Below are 19,604 nucleotides of genomic sequence, written 5' to 3' on the forward strand. Positions count from 1 at the left end.
AACTCAATTTACACCAGATTTAGATCAGTCATCTTTTTTTTTTTTGAGTGTTTATAGCAACTTTATTTATAATAGCTCCCAAACTGATACAATTGCAGGGACACATCTTTTAAATATATCTACGACTATACCAGCAAACAATAAAAAGCATCTTCAACTAAGAAAGCAGACTTCAAACACATGATTAACTAATCTCATTTTAATTTCAGGCAAGATGCAAACATGAATCCACTTTCTTCCTAAAATGAGAAACTAGATGAATTAATAAGCATAATTCCCCAGTGATTAGTTATTCTCAAGTTTAAATCCTCTACACTCCTCAAAGACTACCTCCATGAAAAAGAAATTTTCTATTACAAATCAGTGAGTAAGTGGGCCGCCTGGGTGGCTCAGTGGGTTAAAGCCTCTGCCTCCAGCTCAGGTCGTGACCCCAGGTGCTCGGATCAAGCCCCGCATCAGGCTCTCTGCTCAGTGGGGAGCCTGCTTCCCTTCCTCTCTCTCTGCCTACCTCTCTGCCTACCTGTGATCTCTGTCTGTCAAATAAATAAATAAAATCTTAAAAAAAAAAAATTAGTGAGTAAGTGAAAGCTATTTATCAACATGATTAAAAAGTTTTGGTCTTGGGGCGCCTGGGTGGCTCAGTGGATTAAGCCTCTGCCTTCAGCTCAGGTCATGATCCCAGGGTCCTGGGATCGAGCCCCGCGTCGGGCTCTCTGCTCAGCAGGGAGCCTGCTTCCCCCTCTCTCTCTGCCTGCCTCTCTGCCTACTTGATCTCTCTCTCTCTGTCAAATAAATAAATAATATCTTTAAAAAAAAAAAAAAAAAAAGTTTTGGTCTTTTGGTCTTCAGGTCTAAGTTTCCTAGAAACAGCCATTCCAAAGACTTTATCAAGATGATTAATAATACTCTGAAAAAGAGGGGCGCCGGTTGGCTCAGTGGGTTAAAGCCTCTGCCTTCAGCTCAGGTCATGATCCCAGGGTCCTGGGATTGAGCCCCACATCGGGCTCTCTGCTTGGCGGGGAGCCTGCTTCCCTCTCTCTCTCTTTCTGCCTGCCTCTCTGCCTACTTGTGATCTCTGTCCATCAAATAAATAAATAAAATCTTTAAATAAATAAATAAAAAATACTCTGAAAAGGAGAAAGCAAACCATTTTCATAGCCCTAAGCAGGAACTCAAGGATTAAACATCATAAAAATAAAAAACTGACATATGCTGGGGTGTCTGGGTGGGTCAGCCTGTTAAATGTCTGACTTTGGCTCAGGTCATGATCTTAGGATGGTGGGACTGAGCTCTGCTGTGGGCTTTCTGATCAGTGGGGAGTCTGCTTGTCCCTCTCCATCTGTCCCTCCCTCAGCTTGTGCTCTGTCTCTCTCACAAATAAATAAAATCTTAAAAAAAATTTACATATGCTATCATTATAGATAGATATGGAAATACTACATCAAAAAACAGAGAAAATACCACAAAATTTTAATGGTGACCTGAAACTAATATAACACTGGATGTTAAATACCCTGGAATTAAACTTAAAACTTAATTAAAGGGGCACGTGGGTGGCTCAGTCATTAAGCATCTGCCTTTGGCTCAGGTCATGATCCCACGGTCCTGGAATTGAGCCCCACATCAGGCTCCCTCCTCAACAGGAAGCCTGCTTCTCCCTCTCCCATTCTCCTTGCTTCTGTTCCCTCTTTCGCTGTGTATGTCTCTCTCTCTTGTCAAATAAATAAAATATTTAAAAAAAAAAAACAATTAAAACAAAAACATAACTTAGGGCACCTGGCTGGCTCACTCAGAAGAACATGTGACTCTTAATCTCAGGATCATGAGATGAGTATAGACCCACCCTGGGTGAAGAGATTACTTAAATATATAAACTTTAAGAAAAAAAAAAAGGTATACCACTCTTTTTTGGAGGGCATTTTGATCCTATTTGTCAAAATGTTAAATACGTATACCCACTGACAAAGCCATTTCATTGATACCAATTTACCCCACAGTACATTCACAAAAGACATGTATAAAAGGATTCACACACCACTGTTCATAATGAAGACTGAAAATAACCTAAATATCCATCAAAGGTGATTTCCTTACTTTGCTTCAACAGAACACCATGCAGGCATTAAAAACAAAGAGCTATATCTATATATGCAGTTACAGAAAATCTCCAATATATAACAAATGAAAACAACAAGGCACACTATTTAAGTTGGATGTTGGGTATACTGCTGTGTATTCTTCTGCAGACCTTATATATTGAAAAAATAGAGCATAACTTAAAAATGAACAAAAGCAGGGCACCTGGCTGGCTCAATCAGTGGAACCTGCAACTCATGATCTGGGGAGTGAGTTTGAACCCCACATCAGGAGTAGAGATATATAAAAATACATAAATAAATAAAATAAGGAACAAAAGCAAGGTACAGGATAGCACCTATAGCATGATCACCTTTTGTTAAGTAAAAACAGATCATGTATACAGATATGCAATATTTTTGAGAAATAAGTCTTCTAATAGGGACAGTTTTTACTTTATCTCTTTTTTGGTTTTTGTTTTTTACATACTATCATTTAAAAATAAAAATAGGGATGCCTGGGTGGCTCAGCTGGTTAAGTAACTGCCTTTAGCTCAGGTCATAATGCCAATGTCCTGGGATCAAGCCCGATCAGGCTCCCTGCTCAACAGAGTCTGCTTCTCCCTCTCCCTCTGCTATTCCCCCTGCTTGTGCTCTCTTACTCTTTCTCAAAAAAAGAAATAAAGTCCTTAAAAATAAATTAATAAAATCAAAATAAAAATATATAGGGGACCTAGCTGGCTCAGTTGGTACAGCATGGGGCCCTTGATCTCAGGGTTGTGAGCTCAAGCCCCATGTTGGATATGGAGCCTACTTAAAAAGAAACAAAGAAAATAAAATATATAGCAATAAAAATCCCCTACAGTTTGTGATCACAGAAACAAATATGATAATATACAATTATTTAGTTAGTAAACATACGCCAGCATCTTTTTCTTTTTCATCTTCCTTGTCATCTTTGTCTTTTTTCTTCTCTTTAGAACTTTCCCCACTATCTGTTTTCTCTTTGGACCTAGACCTACCAAAAAAGAGAGAAAGAAACATCATTTATTTGTGCTTGGAAACATTCACATCTAAAATACATTTAAAGGGGGGGCCTGGGTGGCTCAGTCAGTTAAGTGTCTAACTCTTGACTTTGGCTCAGGTTGTGATCTCAGAGTCATGGGATCGAGCCCCAGCCTCAGGCTCTGTGCTGAGCGTGGAGGCTGCTTAAGATTCTTTCCCTCTGTCCCTTCCCACGCACCCCACTCACAAGGGCTTATTCTCTCTCTCAAAAATAAAATAAATAAATAAAATGAAGTAAAATAAAATACATTTAAAGATTTACATTTTACTTTTTAGTTAAGAAACTTCCAAAAGTCAACTTAACTTTTATATTAATAAACACCTTGGAAATATGACAAATATTAAATCCTTTAACATTAATTACAAATATTAAATAGTTGGCAATCTAGCCAAGAAAAAGTAGACATATCATATAAAAATGAAAAAATTTAAATAGGAGAGGTAAAATTTAACACAGAGAAATTTACCAAAACATTAACATTCTCCAAGATCATTTTTAATTAACTCATTTAAAAATTAATAATGTTTAAAGGGCCTGGGTTGCTCAGTCAGTTAAGCATCTGCCTTTGGCTCAGGTTATGATCACAGCGGCCGGCGATTAAGTCCTACATCCAGCTCCTTGATCAGCACAAAGTCTGCTGCTCCCTTTCACTCTCCCTCTCTCTCTCAAATAAGTAAAATCGTAAAAAAAATTTTTTTAAAATTAAAAGTAAAGAATAACCTTTAAAACCCCAACAGGCCTTGCATTTCACCCCTATGTTTGGTATCTTGTAAGTAAAAAAAATTTCTTGGGCCGCCTAAGTGGCTCAGTTGGTTAAGCATCTGCCTTCAGCTCAGGTCATAACCTCAGTGTGGTGGGATCGAGGCCTGAACTGGGCTCCCTGCTCAGTGGGTACTCTGCATCTACCTCTCCCCACTACCCCTCCCCTTGGTCATGATCACTTGCTCTCTCTAATTGAGTAAATAAAAGCCTTAAAAAAAAAAAATACTTAAGGGGCGCCTGGGTGGCTCAGTGGGTTAAAGCTTCTGCCTTCGGCTCAGCTCATGATCTCAGGGTCCTGGGATCGAGCCCCGCATCCAGCTCTCTGCTCCGCAGGAAGCCTGCTTCCTCCTCTCTCTCTCTCTGCCTGACTCTCTGCCTACTTGTGATCTCTGTCTGTAAATAAATAAATAAAATCTTAAAAAAAAAATACTTAATTTGAATGCAATCAATTCAGTCTTCTTTTTCCCCTTTTAAAGACTGGAGCTTTTTAAACCTTCCAGATTTGATGAAGATATCCACAGGTAAAGAATATATTCTCTAGTATAAACTTCTAAAAAGTTTACAATTATGCCATCGATTCGGTCTTTTATTCGCTTTTATGTACAGAATGATGTAGGTTGTCCTATTTCATTATATGGACAAATGACCCTAGTAGCACTTATTATTATTTTTTTTTGATGTAGGCTCCACACTAAGCTTGAACTCACAACCCTGAGATCAAGACCTGAGCTGATCAAGAGTCTGATGTTTTGGGGTGCCTGGGTGGCTCAGTGGGTTAAGCCTCTGCCTTTGGCTCAGGTCATGGTCTCGGGGTTCTGAGATTGAGCCCTGTATCGGGCTCTCTGCTCAGCAGGTAGCCTGCTTCCCCTTCTCCCTCTGCCTGCCTCTCTGCCTACTTGTGCTCTCTCTCTGCCAAATAAATAAAATCTTTTTAAAAAAAAAGTGTCTGACGTCTAACCGACAGCCACCCAGGCATTCCCACCACCCCAAGTACTACTTACTGAAAGAACTTTTCCCCACTAATTACACTGTCACCACTGTCATTTGTTAAGTGACCATATACGTGGGGATCTTCTTCTGGGCTCTTTATGTGGTTCCACTGATCTATTTGTCTCTACACCAAAACCACACTTAATTTGGACAACTTTATGACAAGTTTCAGTATCTGGTAAAGCAAGCCCTCCTATCTTGTTCTTCAAGACAGTTTATGCCCTTGTATTTCTAATTTTACAATCAGTTTGTGAAATACTTTTCTATATGCTAGGTACTTTTTTTTTTTTTTTTGGCTAGGCACTTTTAACATGAATATGTTTTGAAGCTGATAAAATGCTTTTCTCTAAATCTACTTAGATAACCATGACTTTTCTCCTTGAATCTTATTAATATAAATAATTAAACTGATTGATTTTACTCTCTTCTTTATTTTTTTTTTAAGATTTTGTTTATTTATTTGAGAGAGAGCGAGCATGAAAGAGGGGAGGGTCAGAGGGAGAAGCAGACTCCCCGCTGAGCAGAGAGCCCCATGCAGGACTCAATCCTGGGGCTCCAGGATCACGACCTGAGCTGAAGGCAGTCACTTAACCAACTGAGCCACCCAGGCACCCTCTCTCATTTTTTTTTAGAAGATGTTATTTATTCATTTGAGAGACAGCACAAGCAGGGGGAGGAGCAGAGGGAGAAAGAAGCAGATCCCCTTGCTAAGCAGGGAGCCTGCCACGGGGCTCAAATCCCAGGACCCTAGGATCATGACTTGAGCTAAAGGTAGACACTCAATTGACTGAGCCACCCAGGCGCCCCTATACTGACTTATTTTCTTATGTTAAACCAACCTTCCATTCCTGGAATAAATCCAAATAGTTCATAATTATTTTCTTTACGTATTTTTTGATTTAGTATAATAGTCTTTATGTTTAGATTAAATAAAGCCTATAGTTATCTTTTCTCATACTGCCCTTCTCAGGTTTTAATATCTATGTTCTTCTCAATACATAACATGAATTAAGAAATGTTTCTTCATTAAGTCTCTGTTCATCAAAAGTATCATAACAGAGTAAAAAGACAAGCCACAGAGTAAAAGAATATATGTGCCATTCATATAAATGACAATCAATAACTAGCAAGCGTATTTAAAAACAACAACAAAACCTCCTACAAGTCAATTTTTAAAGAAACAACTCAACGGGAAAATAAGCAAAAGATTTTAACATATTTCAGAAAAGAGGAAATCCAAATGACCAAAGAACATATGAAGTTCAACCTCACTGGTCAACAGAGAAATACAAATTAAAGCCACAACAATACTGGTATGTCTAACCAATTAACAAAAATTAATAGGACTGACTACCAAATACTGGGAAGAGTATGGAGCTACACAATGATATTGCTAATCGGAATACAATCAGTATACCTCCTCTGGAAAGCATTTGGGATTATTCAATAAAAATGAAGCTACACTGGGGTGGCTGGGTTGCTCAGTCAGCTGACCGAGCGACTCTTGATTTCAGCTCAGGTCAAGATCTCAGGTTTGTGATCACGCCATGCTGGGCTCCACACTCACCAGGGCGTCTACTGCAGATTCTCTCTCTCTGTCCCTCCCCCTGCTCGCATGCCTTGCGCTCACTCTCTCCCTCAAATAAACAAATCTTTAAAAAAAAACAATAAAGCTATGTTTATTTTATAACCATATAATTTCACTCCTAGATACACACCCTAGGGAAACTCAAGCACATGTGTACTAAGACACATATATAAAAATGCTCAAAATACCTAAAAGTCAAAAGAACCCAAATACTTACCTCAGTAGAACGGATAAATAGTTGTATATTTATAACACCGAATAGTATTCAGGCATGAAAATGAACTACTGTTATAAGCAACATGGATGACTCTCAAACAATGATCAACAAAGATACAAAAGAATATGGAACTCATTCAAGTAAAGTTAAAAAACATGCAAATCTTAACTATTCTTTTTCCAGATGTGAACACAAGTGTAAAACTCTAAAGAAAGACAAAGAAATTACAAGTACAAATGTCAGGGGTGGTTTTATCTAGGGTAGTAGAGAGCTGGAATTATAGAAAGGAGATGGAGGGCTTCTAGAGATACTGATATGTTTTATTTCTTTTTTTTTTTTTTAAGGTTTTATTTATTTATTTGTCAGAGAGAGAGCACAAGCAGGAGGAGCAGCAGGCAGAGCAGGCAAAGGGAGAAGCAGGCTCCCACTGAGCAAGGAGCCTGATGCTGGACTTGATCCCAGGACCCTGGAATCATGACCTGAGCCAAAGGCAGATGCTTAACTAACTGAGCCACCCAGGCGTCCTAACATGTTGTATTCTTACCCTTGGTGGTGGTTACATGGGATATTGCTTTATAATTATTTAATAAGCTGTATGTTTACATTTCATTCACTTTTCCGAATTTATATTTTACTTTTAACTCAAAATAATCCCAATGGGCATTATTATACCGACCTTGGTAAAATAAAAGTAAAATTTATAAAATAAAATTAATGACATGAGGAAACACTCATGATTAATATGAATAATATACAGAAAACAAATATAAATTCATATATCAACTATGTCACCACTTTAGAAAAAGCCAAAGAACAAATCACTGAAAAGAGAAATATAAAGAGTAAACATGTTAAGTCTAATCGATATACCTTGAAATTGAAGGGTACTGGCATCCTAAGGAAACATGTACATTTAACTTAACACAAGCAAAGTTCAAGCAAAGTTCATACCTATCCTGAAGAGCAATTCAGCAATTCACATCATGAGTTAAAAAGTTATCTGTCGGGGCACCTGGGTGGCTCAGTGGGTTAAAGCCTCTGCCTTCAGCTCAGGTCATGATCCCAGGGTCCTGGGATCGAGCCCCGCATCGGGCTCTCTGCTAAGCAGGGAGCCTGCTTCCCCCTCTATCTCTGCCTGCCTCTCTGCCTGCTTGTGATCTCTCTCTGTGTCAAATAAATAAATAAAATCTTAAAAAAAAAAAAAAAAAGTTATCTGTCAACCAGTGTCAGAAATGCTAAGAACATCATTTCAAAGGAAAAACAGAGTTCCCAAAAAGATGTTTATACAATATGTTCCTGACCATTAACAACAGATATCAAATAAGAGAACAGTGTATAATGAATGTTAAAACTAACTGAATCTACTATTTCCAACTGAATTACAAGCCTCATAAACTATTAAAATTTAAAAAAAAATTAAAAATAAAAATAAATAAAATAGGGATGCCTAAGTGGCTCAGTCTGTTAGGCCGCTGCCTTCAGCTCAGGTCATGATCCCAGGGTCCTGGGATCAAGTCCCGTATCGGGCTCCTTGCTCGGCAGTGAGCCTGCCTCTCTCTCTGCCTCTGCCTGCCACTCTACCTGCTCGTGCACTCTCTCGCGCGCTCTCTCTCTCTGACAAATAAATAAATAAATAAATAAAATCTTTAAATAAATTAAATTAAATTCAACCAACATTAGATAGTAGAGTTAGTCAGCACTTATTTATAAAGATTTTTTTTAAAAAAGGAAGAAAAAAGGAAGAGTCAGTTCCCAAACTGCATGAGATACAGTCCAATGATAACATTACCTATTCTCAGCTTTCTTGCTTTTATTGCCAGGACTGGAGGATCTGGATCGCCGGCCTCGGCTTCTACTCCTTGAACGTCTCCTGTCTCGACTTCGAGATCTTCTTCGCTCTCGACTTCTGTCTCTCTCTCTACTTCTGGAACGCCTGAAAGGAAGACACTTTTCATTCATTCTATAACCAAGTAGTGTTACTTTCAGATAATGGTTCTGTACTGTGTTGAAAGAAGCTTCTTAACTATTACCATTATTAAAGGCTGAGGTTTCAATTAATCATCAAATCAGATAAAAAAGGAACAAGTAAAGTCAATTCTTAGAAGTGGTTAATAAAAAAGTGAGGATACTAATTCCAAAATGGTATTTGTTGGAAAAAAAACAGCAAGTCTGTGATAATAAATGTCTTTCTGAAATCTACGGTCTACAGTAGAAAAATCTAAATTTCAAAGTCAGCCAAAACTTAAGTATAAGGATGGGTACAATGGGGCTATGGAAGAACACAGATATGAAGACTAGGATTTAATTTCCATTCTAGAGCTGACAGTGACACGACATAGGGCAGATCAACTCTCTGCGTCACAGTTTCCTCATCTATATAATATGGAGACTCCACTTAGACAATCTCAAAATCCTTCTTGCTCTAAAACCTTGTGATTCTACTTTCATCCCTAAAAGTCAGAAGACCAAATCTTAAAAAATAATCAATTTCACTTAATACATACTTGAATGGGGGTGCCTGGGCGGCTCAGTGGTTCAGCCTCTGTCTACGGCTCGGGTCATGATCTAGGGGTCCTGGGATGGAGCCCCAGTGATCGAGCTCAGTGGGGGCCTGCTTCCCCCATCTCTCTCTGCCTGCCTCTCTGCCTACTTGTGATCTCTGTCTGTCAAATAAATAAATAAAATCTTTAAAAGAAAAAATACATGCTTGAACGAATTATATGAAACTGTTCCTGGGACCACATAATACGAAACTAAGTCAGCACTATCCACATTTTCCTAGGTGAGTATTCTCCCTGAGCACCATGTAATACTTCTGCAATTTCTTCTTCCAATGTCTGCAAAAGAGTTTTTTCTGTGGTCAGTTCACATCACCTGTACAGCCTTGTCTTCTTTCCTATTATAGTAAGAAACTTATCAAATAACTTTTTGGTGTGGGGAAGATTATTTTTATTTAAAATGTTTTCCACCTCTACAAAGGTTACATACAGCTGCTTGACTGCTGCCAAGGAATACATAAGCAAGTAAAAGTAAAATAAAAATTAGGAGGTCCTTTTATTCAAAATAGTTTTTTTTTTTAAAGAATGTCAAACAGGGACACTTGACTGGCTCAGTTGGTAGAGTATGCAACTCCTGATCTTGAAGTTGTAAGTTCAAGCCCCAAGTTGCGTACGAGATTAATTAAAAATAAAATGTTTAAAATAAACAAATAAATAAATAGAATCTTCTTTAGAAATTAAAAAAAGGGGGAGTTGGGAGGGTTCCTGATTGGCTCAGTCAGTAGAGCACGCAACTCTTGATCTCAGAGTTTTAAGTTTGAGCCCCACATTGGGTAGAGATTACTTAAAAATAAAAAGCTTTAAAAAATACTAATTTTTTTAAGTGTCAAACACCAAGCAGGGCTTGCAGATGGCTCTGCCCTTTTCCTTCTCCTGCTGGCTTTAGTGGCTGGTCTGAACATAGTTGTCAGCTCTCTTGGGACAGAATTAGAACAGAACAGTCTTGATGACATATTACCTTTGAGATTCTTTGCTCCAGGCAAAGCACCTCTGGACCTGATCAAATGAGCTGGCGTCAAAGGAGAGTGCCCACAAAAGGCCATTAAGTTCCAGTCCAAGTCATACTTTTGAACAAGCCCAATTTAGCTGAGAAGGCCCAATTTATCATAAGTCTTTAGGAGACTGTCTTACCTCAGGCGCTTCCGGTCTCTTGACCGAGATCTTCTTTTATCTCTGCTACGAGACCTCTCTCTCCTTCTATCTCTATCTCTGCTTCTAGAACGTCTATCATCTCCACGTTTACTTCTTTTGTCTGAGGGTGAGCGACTTCTAGAACGACTTCCAGAGCGCCCCCTTGATGCTGATCGCTTCCGATAGTGGCTAGAAGGTTAAGTTCAAGATTAAGTTTAGCAAACACAGGTAGCTTCTATTATATTTTAATTAATCACATTTTCCTAAAAGATCTCAGCAAATTAAACACTGAGAGGCCTTTTTGTTCATCAACTCTTAAAATTAGGAGAAAGTAATGACCCCTGCATCTACAGTCCACATAGACAGGGAAAAACTATCTTGAAACGGAAGCAAGGACAGTAAAAAGAATGGACCAAACTTGCCTCAAGCAACTTGCATTCTGGTAAAGGAAGAAATGACCGACAAGTAAAGAAACAAATACACAACACATCACGTGGTACTATGGAGAGAAACTCATCAGAGTAAATGAAAGAGAAAGGGTGGCAGATAGGATGTTTGCTATTTTAAACTAGGTGATGAGAAAAACTTACTAATATACAAACACTTCAGAGGTCTGAAGAAAATCAAAAGAACCATGTAGATACAAGGGAGAGAAACTTTACAGGCAACAGGCACCACAAGTGCAAAGTTGCTGAGGAAGAAGCTTGACTGGTGTGTCTAAGGAACAGCTAGGAAGGCAGATGCGGCCAGGTCTGAATAACCAAGTACCATGAGATGAGATCAGCAATACAGTAGGGCAGGAAAACATGGAGAGCTCTGGAGAGCCTTACAGGCCATTCTAAGGACTTTTTCTTTCACTCTGAGTAAGCTGAGAAGTTACTGGAAGATTCTAAGTAGAGGAGTAGTGTTACCTCACTAATATTTTTATTTATTTTTTACTTACTTATTTTTTTCCTCACTAATATTTTTAAAGCATTAGTCTGGCTGCTGAGGGGAAAACAAACTGAAGGAAGGCAAATGCAGAAGCAGGGAAAAGAGGCAGAATGCTATAGCATTCATCCAAGTAAGAGAGTGGTGGATGGGATTCGAATATCAAGTGTAGAGTTTCTAGGAAGTGTCAAAATCTAGGTATTCTGAAACTAGAAAGGACTGATTTAAGGATTAACTTGATGCCAAGTGTGACAGGAAGGCAGAAGCCATGGGTGTCTCTGAGATACACGGCTGGACCTAGTAGAAAGATGAAGTTGCTATTTACTAAGATGGGAAGCCTGAGGGAGAATCGTATGTGGGGGGGTAGGGAATCAGGATATTAGGCATTCACATGGAGATGTATGTAGGTATTTGAAATATCAGTCTAGAATTCATGAAGGGCTCCATAGTCATCAGTGTACAAAGGCTACTTAAAGCAATAAACACGGATAAGATGGCTAGGGAATGAGTGCCCCTCATTATCCAAGCACCTGAAATTCAATGTGCAGAAACCCAAATTCATTACCTTTGCCTCCTCAAACCATTTATTACCACAACGTCCAGTCAGTAGTCTCAAAATATGTTATCTTCAATATTTCTCTCTTTCTACACAACCAGTAAAACATCAAGTATCACCAATTCCATCTCTATAATTCTCTTCGTATTTTATCAGCACCTCAGAGTTCCCACTGTCACTACTCCACATCAGAGCTATCTAGTTGGGGCATTTTAGAAGACTCCTGGTCTTCTTGTTTCTATTCTCTGTTCCCTGAAATCTGTTTCACTCGTTGCTTCAGTGGTAATCTTCGTAAAGCAGAGTTCTTTTTTTTTTTTTTAAGATTTATTTTTTTTAGGGGCGCCTGGGTGGCTCAGTGGGTTAAGCCTCTGCCTTCGGCTCAGGTCATGATCTCAGGGTCCTGGGATCGAGCCCCACATCGGGCTCTCTGCTAAGCGGGCAGCCTGCTTCCTCCTCTCTTTCTGCCTGCCTCTCTTCCTACTTGTGATCTCTGTCTGTCAAATAAATAAATAAAATCTTTAAAAAAAAAAAAGATTTATTATTTTTTAAAGATTTTATTTATTTATTTGACAGAGATCACAAGTAGGCAGAGAGGCAGGCAGAGAGAGAGGAGGAAGCAGGCCCCCCGCCGAGCAGAGAGCCCGATGCGGGGCTCGATCCCAGGACCCTGGGGTCATGACCTGAGCCGAAGGCAGAGGCTTATTAACCCACTGAGCCACCCAGGTGCCCCCGTAAAGCAGAGTTCTGACCATATTATATAAACATACCCAAACATTTCTTTTTTTTTTTTTTTAAAGATTTTATTTATTTATTTGAGAGAGAGACAGTGAGAGAGAGCATGAGTGAGGAGGTCAGAGAGAGAAGCAGACTCCCCATGGAGCTGGGAGCCCGATGTGGGACTCGATCCCGGGACTCCGGGATCATGACCTGAGCTGAAGACAGTCGTCCACCAACTGAGCCACCCAGCCGTCCCGACACCCAAACATTTTTTGGGCAAAATCTTCAAAGGCTCTCAAATTCTTAGCTTCAAGATTTTATTTATCTATTTTATTTATTTATTTATTTATTTGAGAGAGAGAAAGTACCAACAGGGGGAAGAGCAGAGGGAGATGGAGAAACAGGCTCCCCACTGAACAGAGAACCCGACGAAGGGCTCAGTCCTAGGATGCTAGGATCATGACCTGAGCCGAAGACAGATGCTTAACAGCCTGAGCCACTGAAGGGCCCCTCAAATTCTTTAAAGCTAAATCTACAATCCACCGACATTCTGGACCGAACTCCCTTTTAGAACCTACCTCCTACCACTTATCTTCAACCCTTCATGACACCTACATATGTAGGCAAACTAGGCTCTTTATTTATTTCTCGAACACCTTGCTCCATCCCATCTCTGAGCCTTCCATAAGTTCCAGAACCAACCTAGAGGACAAGCCATGCAGGCAGGGGAAAAGGCTAAAGAGCTGGAAGAAGCTTCCTTGTGAAGGGTCCTGAAGGATGTGCTAAAAAGTCTGACTTTATCTTTGGAAGCAGTAAGAACCAACAGGGATGAAAAGAGAGGAATGACATAATCTTTATTTCAGAAGTGTCACTGTGGCTGCAGTGTGAGGAACCTATTAGGAGTGCAAAGATCACAGGAAGATAATCAATTTGAGGCAAGTGTAGCAGTCTGAACACTAAATGATTAGGGCCTGGATTTAGTCGGAAAGCAGAAATGGAGACGGGCTGTAGAATCTTACTGGGTTTAGACAGTACGAGAGAAAAATCAATGAAATAAACTATCACTTCCAGGTTTCTGTTCTGGGTAGCCAGATGAATAGCAATTTAAAAGACCTGCACAAGAATTATCTGTAAATATACAACTATTCTTTATCTTTATCCATGTGATGGTACTCAGTTTATGGATTTGCTAAATTTCATCTAGTTCTACCCTTGAGTGTTGTCCATCTCCCTGAACATTAACTGTACCTCAATAAATTACTATTACTTATTATTTATAACCCAGATAAAAAGATCTTTCATTCACTGCTAAATACAAAGCAAATACTCATCTTTAAGATAATAACCTCAAGGTCCCAAACCCCGTTTAACAATCTAAAGTTTTGAAGACCTATCAGAATTCTAATAAGACCTCCCAATCCAGGTGTTAAAAGGACAGAAAATACATAACAAAGAAATATGATATCTACCTGAGAAATAAATCTCCACGCAACAAGTATTTACTACAGCCCACTAAAAGCCTAGTCACGTTCAATGTTGTAGATGATGTAAAAATATTTAGCCCCCAGCTCCTTTCAACTGATTTGGGAAAATACAAGACACGCACAAGGGACTAAAATAGACAGCAACAAGCGCCAGGGAAAGGTGGCAAACGCGAACTGGTAAGAAATTCAACGGGGATCACTACTGACTGAGGGATCACGGAGGGCTTCGTGGAAATGGCGGGATGTGGTGCCCAATCACTGACCTCCTGGAGCGGTGGTACCGCTCCAGGGGGTGCAACGGGCGATGGCAGTGTAGGGAACCCTGCGAGCGTCACCGGCCCAAGTACAGTCACTCCCTCGGCCGAGGTCTCCCTGACCCCCGGGTGGCCACGGGCAGCGCTGGCCGCACGTGGGGCCGCACCGGTTCAGGCCTGGTCCCGCTGCCACCTCAACTCCCGCCTCTTTCCCCCAGTCCCAGGAAGCCGCCCGCCCGCTCGCCCGCTAGGCGCGCCGCCTCACCGTGACTCCCGGCCCATGCTGCCGGCCTCGGGAAAAGCAGCGCCCTTCGGGACAACGCGCAGAAGAACCGCACAAAGGAGGAGGTCACGCCGCCCTCAGCTAGACGGGCGAAGAGCAGCACTACGGGGGAGCAGCAGCAGCTACAGCGGAGGCGGCCATCGAAAAGCGGCCAACGAAAACAGGACGTGCTGGCGCCCGCGGCAAAGAGAAGGAGAAAGCGGGCGGAAGCTGCTTTCTCCACAGCGCTCCCTCTCGGCTGGAGGCCGCACAGCGACTGCCGCGCCGAAAGACGCGACCTGGGTGGGGTTTTCCCTGCGGTGCATTGAAAGTCTATGCTTTAGTGCAGTGGAGAAAGGCGCCTTGCCTTTGCTGGCCCAAAGAAGGTCTTTCTTGGGCCCCGGGGGGCTCGGTTGGTTAAGCGTCTGCCTTCAGCTCAGGTCATGATCCCAGGATCCTGGAATCAAGCCCCGCAGGGAGCCTGCTTCTCCCTCTCCCCAATCTCCTGCATATGTGTTCGCTCTCTCTCTGTGTCTCTGTCAAATAAATAAAATACTTTTTAAAAATTATTTTTAAAAAAGAAGGTCTTTCCTGCAAGGGACATCGAGGCACCATATGCATTCCCACCCCTTAACCTGAGCTGAGTGATGCTACCAACATCTCCATTCTTTCTCATTCATTTATACATTCATTCATTTATATGTATGTTATATGTGTGGGGCATGTCTTACATCCCAGGAGCTTACAAGTTAGTGGAGGATATAGACGTAAGTAAAAACACAAGCAAATATAATACAAAAGAGATTACAGCATAGGAGAGGAGTTCAGATTCCCTGAGCATGTGACCTTTGAGGTGAGATGTGAAGACTGAGTAGGAGTTAAGTGGGTGGAGAAAAGGAAAAGCTAAAAATATATTCCTAAGATTATAGTGGTTCTCAACATGGCCTGAGCTTGGACACTGTAAAACAAACAAACAAACAAACAAACAAACATGATAGGCGGGTGACTGGGTGGCTCAGTCGGTTAAGTGTCTGCCTTTGGCTCAGATCATGATCCGAGGGTCCTAGGATTGAATCCAACCCAGGTCTGGCTCTCTCAGTTGGGAGTCAATTTCTCCCTCTGACCCTCCTCCCGCTCTCTTACTCTCTCTCTCTCTCAAATAAAGGTTTTGTTTTTGTTTTTAAGATTTTATGTGTTTATCAGTGAGAGAGTGAGAAAGGAGAGGGGGGAGGGTTAGAGGAGCAGCAGACACCCAGCTGAGCAGGGAACCCCATGTGGGACTGGATCCCAGGACTCCAGGATCATGACCCCCAGTGAAGGCAGTCACTTAACCAACTAGCCACCCAGGGCCCAATAAATAAAGTCTTAAAAAATTTAAAAATACATGATGGGGTGCCTGGGTGGCTCAGATGGTTAAGCATCTGCCTCAGGCTCAGGTCATGGTCCCAGGGACCTGGAATCCAGTCCCACATCAGGCTCCCAGCTGAGCAGGGAGCCTGCTTCTCCCTCTCCCACTCCCCCTGCTTGTGCCTTCTCTGCCAAATAAATAAAATCTCTCTCTCTCTCTCACTATACACACACACACACACACACACAGGATGGGATATCTGGCTGGCTCAGTCTATAGAACATGCAGTTCTTGATCTCAGGGTTGTGAGTTCAAGTCCCAAGTCAGGTGTAGAGATCACCTAAAAATGAAATCTTAAAAAATATACATACATGGATCCATGCGTTCCATACCGATATTCTGATTTACTTGGTCTGGAGTGCTTCCTGTGCACTGGGAATTTTTAAGCTGTTTGGGCAATTTTGAAATTATACTCAAGGTTGAAAATGACTCACCCGGGAGAACACACTGAATTGTTAAGTATTGTTTTGACACAAAGCTATAATGTGGTGAAGACAGAAGCTCTCATAGTTAACATTCCTCTGTACTATTTTATATTCTTCTACCTAAGAAAGAAAAGTTCCAGACTGTGATTGTGGCGGTTGATGCATGTATGTACACATTTTGGATGTACACATTTGTCAAAACTCAATGAACTGTAAACTTTAGATTGGCACATTTTACCGCATATAAATTTGACCTCAAAACACTTGATTAAAAAAAGAAGAAACCTAGTTACGACTCCACGACAAACTTCTGCTCTTCTTCTGTGCCTTCCTGCCCATTGGTGACAGCAGTATAGTCCATCCCCAGGGTAAAAGAGGCCTGGGCTGATACCTGACAGAATGGCCAGGAAGTATCAGAGTCATTCTACATCGCTTCTATGTGGATTAAAGGTAACAAGTATTGGTTTCAATCTAAGAGAAATAGGAAACCACTAGTGACTTAAACATGGAGACACTGAGAAGTGGTCAGATTCTGGATATATTCCACAGACAGCTCTCCAAACACCAAGTTAGATGTGAACTGTCATCTTTATGCCTCCCATCAGGCTTTGAACAGAGCTGCTTGTGGGGGTGTGGTGATCTTGTGGAAAAAGGCATGGAAGCAGGAAATTTGAGAGGGGATGTAGAGAAAATCAGTAGATCTGGTGTAGTGATGTGATGCTTGAGCTGCCTACTAGATATCCAGGAGATAATGCCATATAGGAGACACATGAATCTGGGGTTCAAGGGAGAAATAGAACTTGTCTGAGGAGGCTTGGGTCATGATCCCAGGATGCTGGGATTGAGTCGGGTTCTCTCTTTGTGGAGAGCCTACTTCTCCCTCTCTTCCCCATTCATGCTCTCTCTCACTCTCTCTCAAATAATTAAATAAAATCTTAAAAAAAAAAAAAAAGAACTTGTCTGAGAGGGGTCAAAAACATTTTATGAAATGTTTAAGAACGTAGTATTTGAAGTCATGAAATTGGACGAGGCCAAGCAAAACTTAATGTTACAGCAGGAACAGATTTTTTAAATCCCGTACTTGAATTTCTTGAATTCAATTGAGAAAATGAAGACTCTGGAAACAAACACGAACTTAATCCTAGGTCACTAATCTTTTCGGAATCTAAACTGGAACCAGAACCCATGCATCTGATACCCAGGCCAGAGCTATTTAAGATAGTTCATTTCTAACTCCCACTTAAAAAAAAAAAAAAAGATTTGAGAGAGAGAGAGAGACAGTGTGAGAGCAGAGGGAGGAGCAGAAGGAGGAGGGAGACTCTCAAGCAGACTCCCCCAGTGAGCATGGAACCCTACCTGGAGCTGGATCTCATAACCTTGAGATCATGACTGGAGTAGAAAACAAGAGTCAGACACTTAACCAACTGAGCCACTCAGGTGCCCCCTAGAACTAACTCCCCTTTAAGAGAACACATTCATGTGACAATCCTGAAAGGCTTTTAATCTTCACAACATATTTATGTAAAGTTCGGAGGTATTCTATGTCCCAGAAAAAGCTGTTTTTAACTATTAGGGCAGATAAAAGAAGTAATTATAGTCCAATATGTCTCCAACACATCACTTTTAACAAAATGCCCTGACTTCCAAAGCAGATTTTGATTCTAATTAACCCAGTTCTCTCTCATAACCCTCTTGCTGTTTTTAGTACCAATGGTGATACACGCACATCCATTTATACAACTAATCAGCCTAAAAAGCTACTAGTCAAAGATGTGACTTTTCAGTCTAATTTTAATCCACGAACATTTCAAGTCCTTGAAATTTCCAAGTAAAAGATTATTCCCAAAACTGAGAAACTCCCATTTCTGTGCATTATTATTAAACACTTTAATTATTAGAAAGATGCCAACTGGCTAAATTTTTAAAAAGTGGCGCCAAGAGACACAGATATATTATAGCTACCTCTTCTGACAAAATTTGATAATGATCTACAACTATTAAGGCTTCCCATGTGTCAACTGGTTAAATGAGGCCATTTTGTTCTTTTTAAAGAAACAAAAGGAGGGGCACCTGGGTGACTCAGTGGGTTAAGCCTCTGCCTTCAGCTCAGGTCATGATTTCAGGGTCTTGGGAATCGAGTCCCGCATCCGGCTCTCTGCACAGCAGGGAGCTTGCTTCCCCCTCTCTCTCTCTGCCTGCCTCTCTGTCTGCTTATGATCTCTTTCGGTTGAATAATAAAGAAAAATCTTAGAAAAAAAAGAAAGAAATGAAAGGAAAAAAGAGAAAAAACAAAAGAAATAAACATGTGCAACTGAAGACCACTAGTATCCTCCCAGGAATTGAGAGGGGAAATGACATTCAAGGGTGCTTTCTAATCCTCTAGATACTAGATTCATTAGGGAATCAGGAAGAATGTGTATTTATCATCTTATCCTAAGTCAGAGAAATACACTTAATTATACTTATTCTCTATTATTGTGGTTCAAAGTAAAATGACAAAAATAAAGACTTTGGGGGCGCCTGGGTGGCTCAGTTGGGTTAAGTGTCTGCCTTCAGCTCAAGTCATCATCCCAGGGTCCTGGGATGGAGCCCCCTATCGGGCTCCCTGCTCAGCAGGAAGTCTGCTTCTCATTCTCCCTCTGCTGTTCCCCCTGCTTGTGCTCTGTCAAATAAATAAAATCTAAAAGTAAATAAATAAACAAAGACTTTGGGAGTAATTAAAAACAGGTATATATGCTTAAATATATGTTTATAATTTCACAAGGATTAATCGAATAGTTTATACAAAAATCTTTAAGGAAATTTAATATTAAGCAATATGATGCTTAATGTTTTATAACCTTCCAAATATGATAGTGTTACCAAGGTGTTTAAAAGGGTATTTATGAAAGAAAAAATGAAAGAAGATGGGATTGGGAGGGAGACAAACCATAAAAGACTCAATCTCAAAAAACAGACTGAGGGTTGCTGGGGGGAAGGGGGACGGAAGAGGGTGGTGGGGATATGGACATTGGGGAGGGTATGGGCTATGATGAGTGCTGTGAAATGTGTAAACCTGGCGATTCACAGACCTGTACCCCTGGGGATAAAAATACATTATATGTTTATAAAAATAAATAAATAAATTTTTAAAAAAAGAACAAAAAATAAATAAATAGAAGGGTATTTATGATACTAGGTT

The 19,604-nt window shown here is 40.6% G+C and overlaps 1 protein-coding gene across 1 annotated transcript in view; it reads right to left on the reverse strand.

Annotated features, from left to right (window-relative positions):
• DDX46 (DEAD-box helicase 46) overlaps window positions 1–14,795 on the reverse strand; it is a 71,078-nt gene extending 56,283 nt beyond the window's left edge. Inside the window, exons 1-4 of the mRNA XM_080803596.1 lie at window positions 14,594–14,795; window positions 10,388–10,576; window positions 8,488–8,631; window positions 2,997–3,093 (exon numbers count right to left, since the gene is read on the reverse strand). Of these exons, the coding sequence (XP_080659722.1) occupies window positions 2,997–3,093; window positions 8,488–8,631; window positions 10,388–10,576; window positions 14,594–14,610 (447 nt within the window). The 5' untranslated portion in view covers window positions 14,611–14,795. The remainder of the gene's footprint in view (window positions 1–2,996; window positions 3,094–8,487; window positions 8,632–10,387; window positions 10,577–14,593) is intronic.
• Between the last annotated feature and the right edge of the window lie 4,809 nt (window positions 14,796–19,604).

This window comes from Martes martes, assembly GCF_963455335.1.
Source record: "Martes martes genome assembly, chromosome: 5".
In the NCBI taxonomy this organism is placed as follows: domain Eukaryota; kingdom Metazoa; phylum Chordata; class Mammalia; order Carnivora; family Mustelidae; genus Martes; species Martes martes.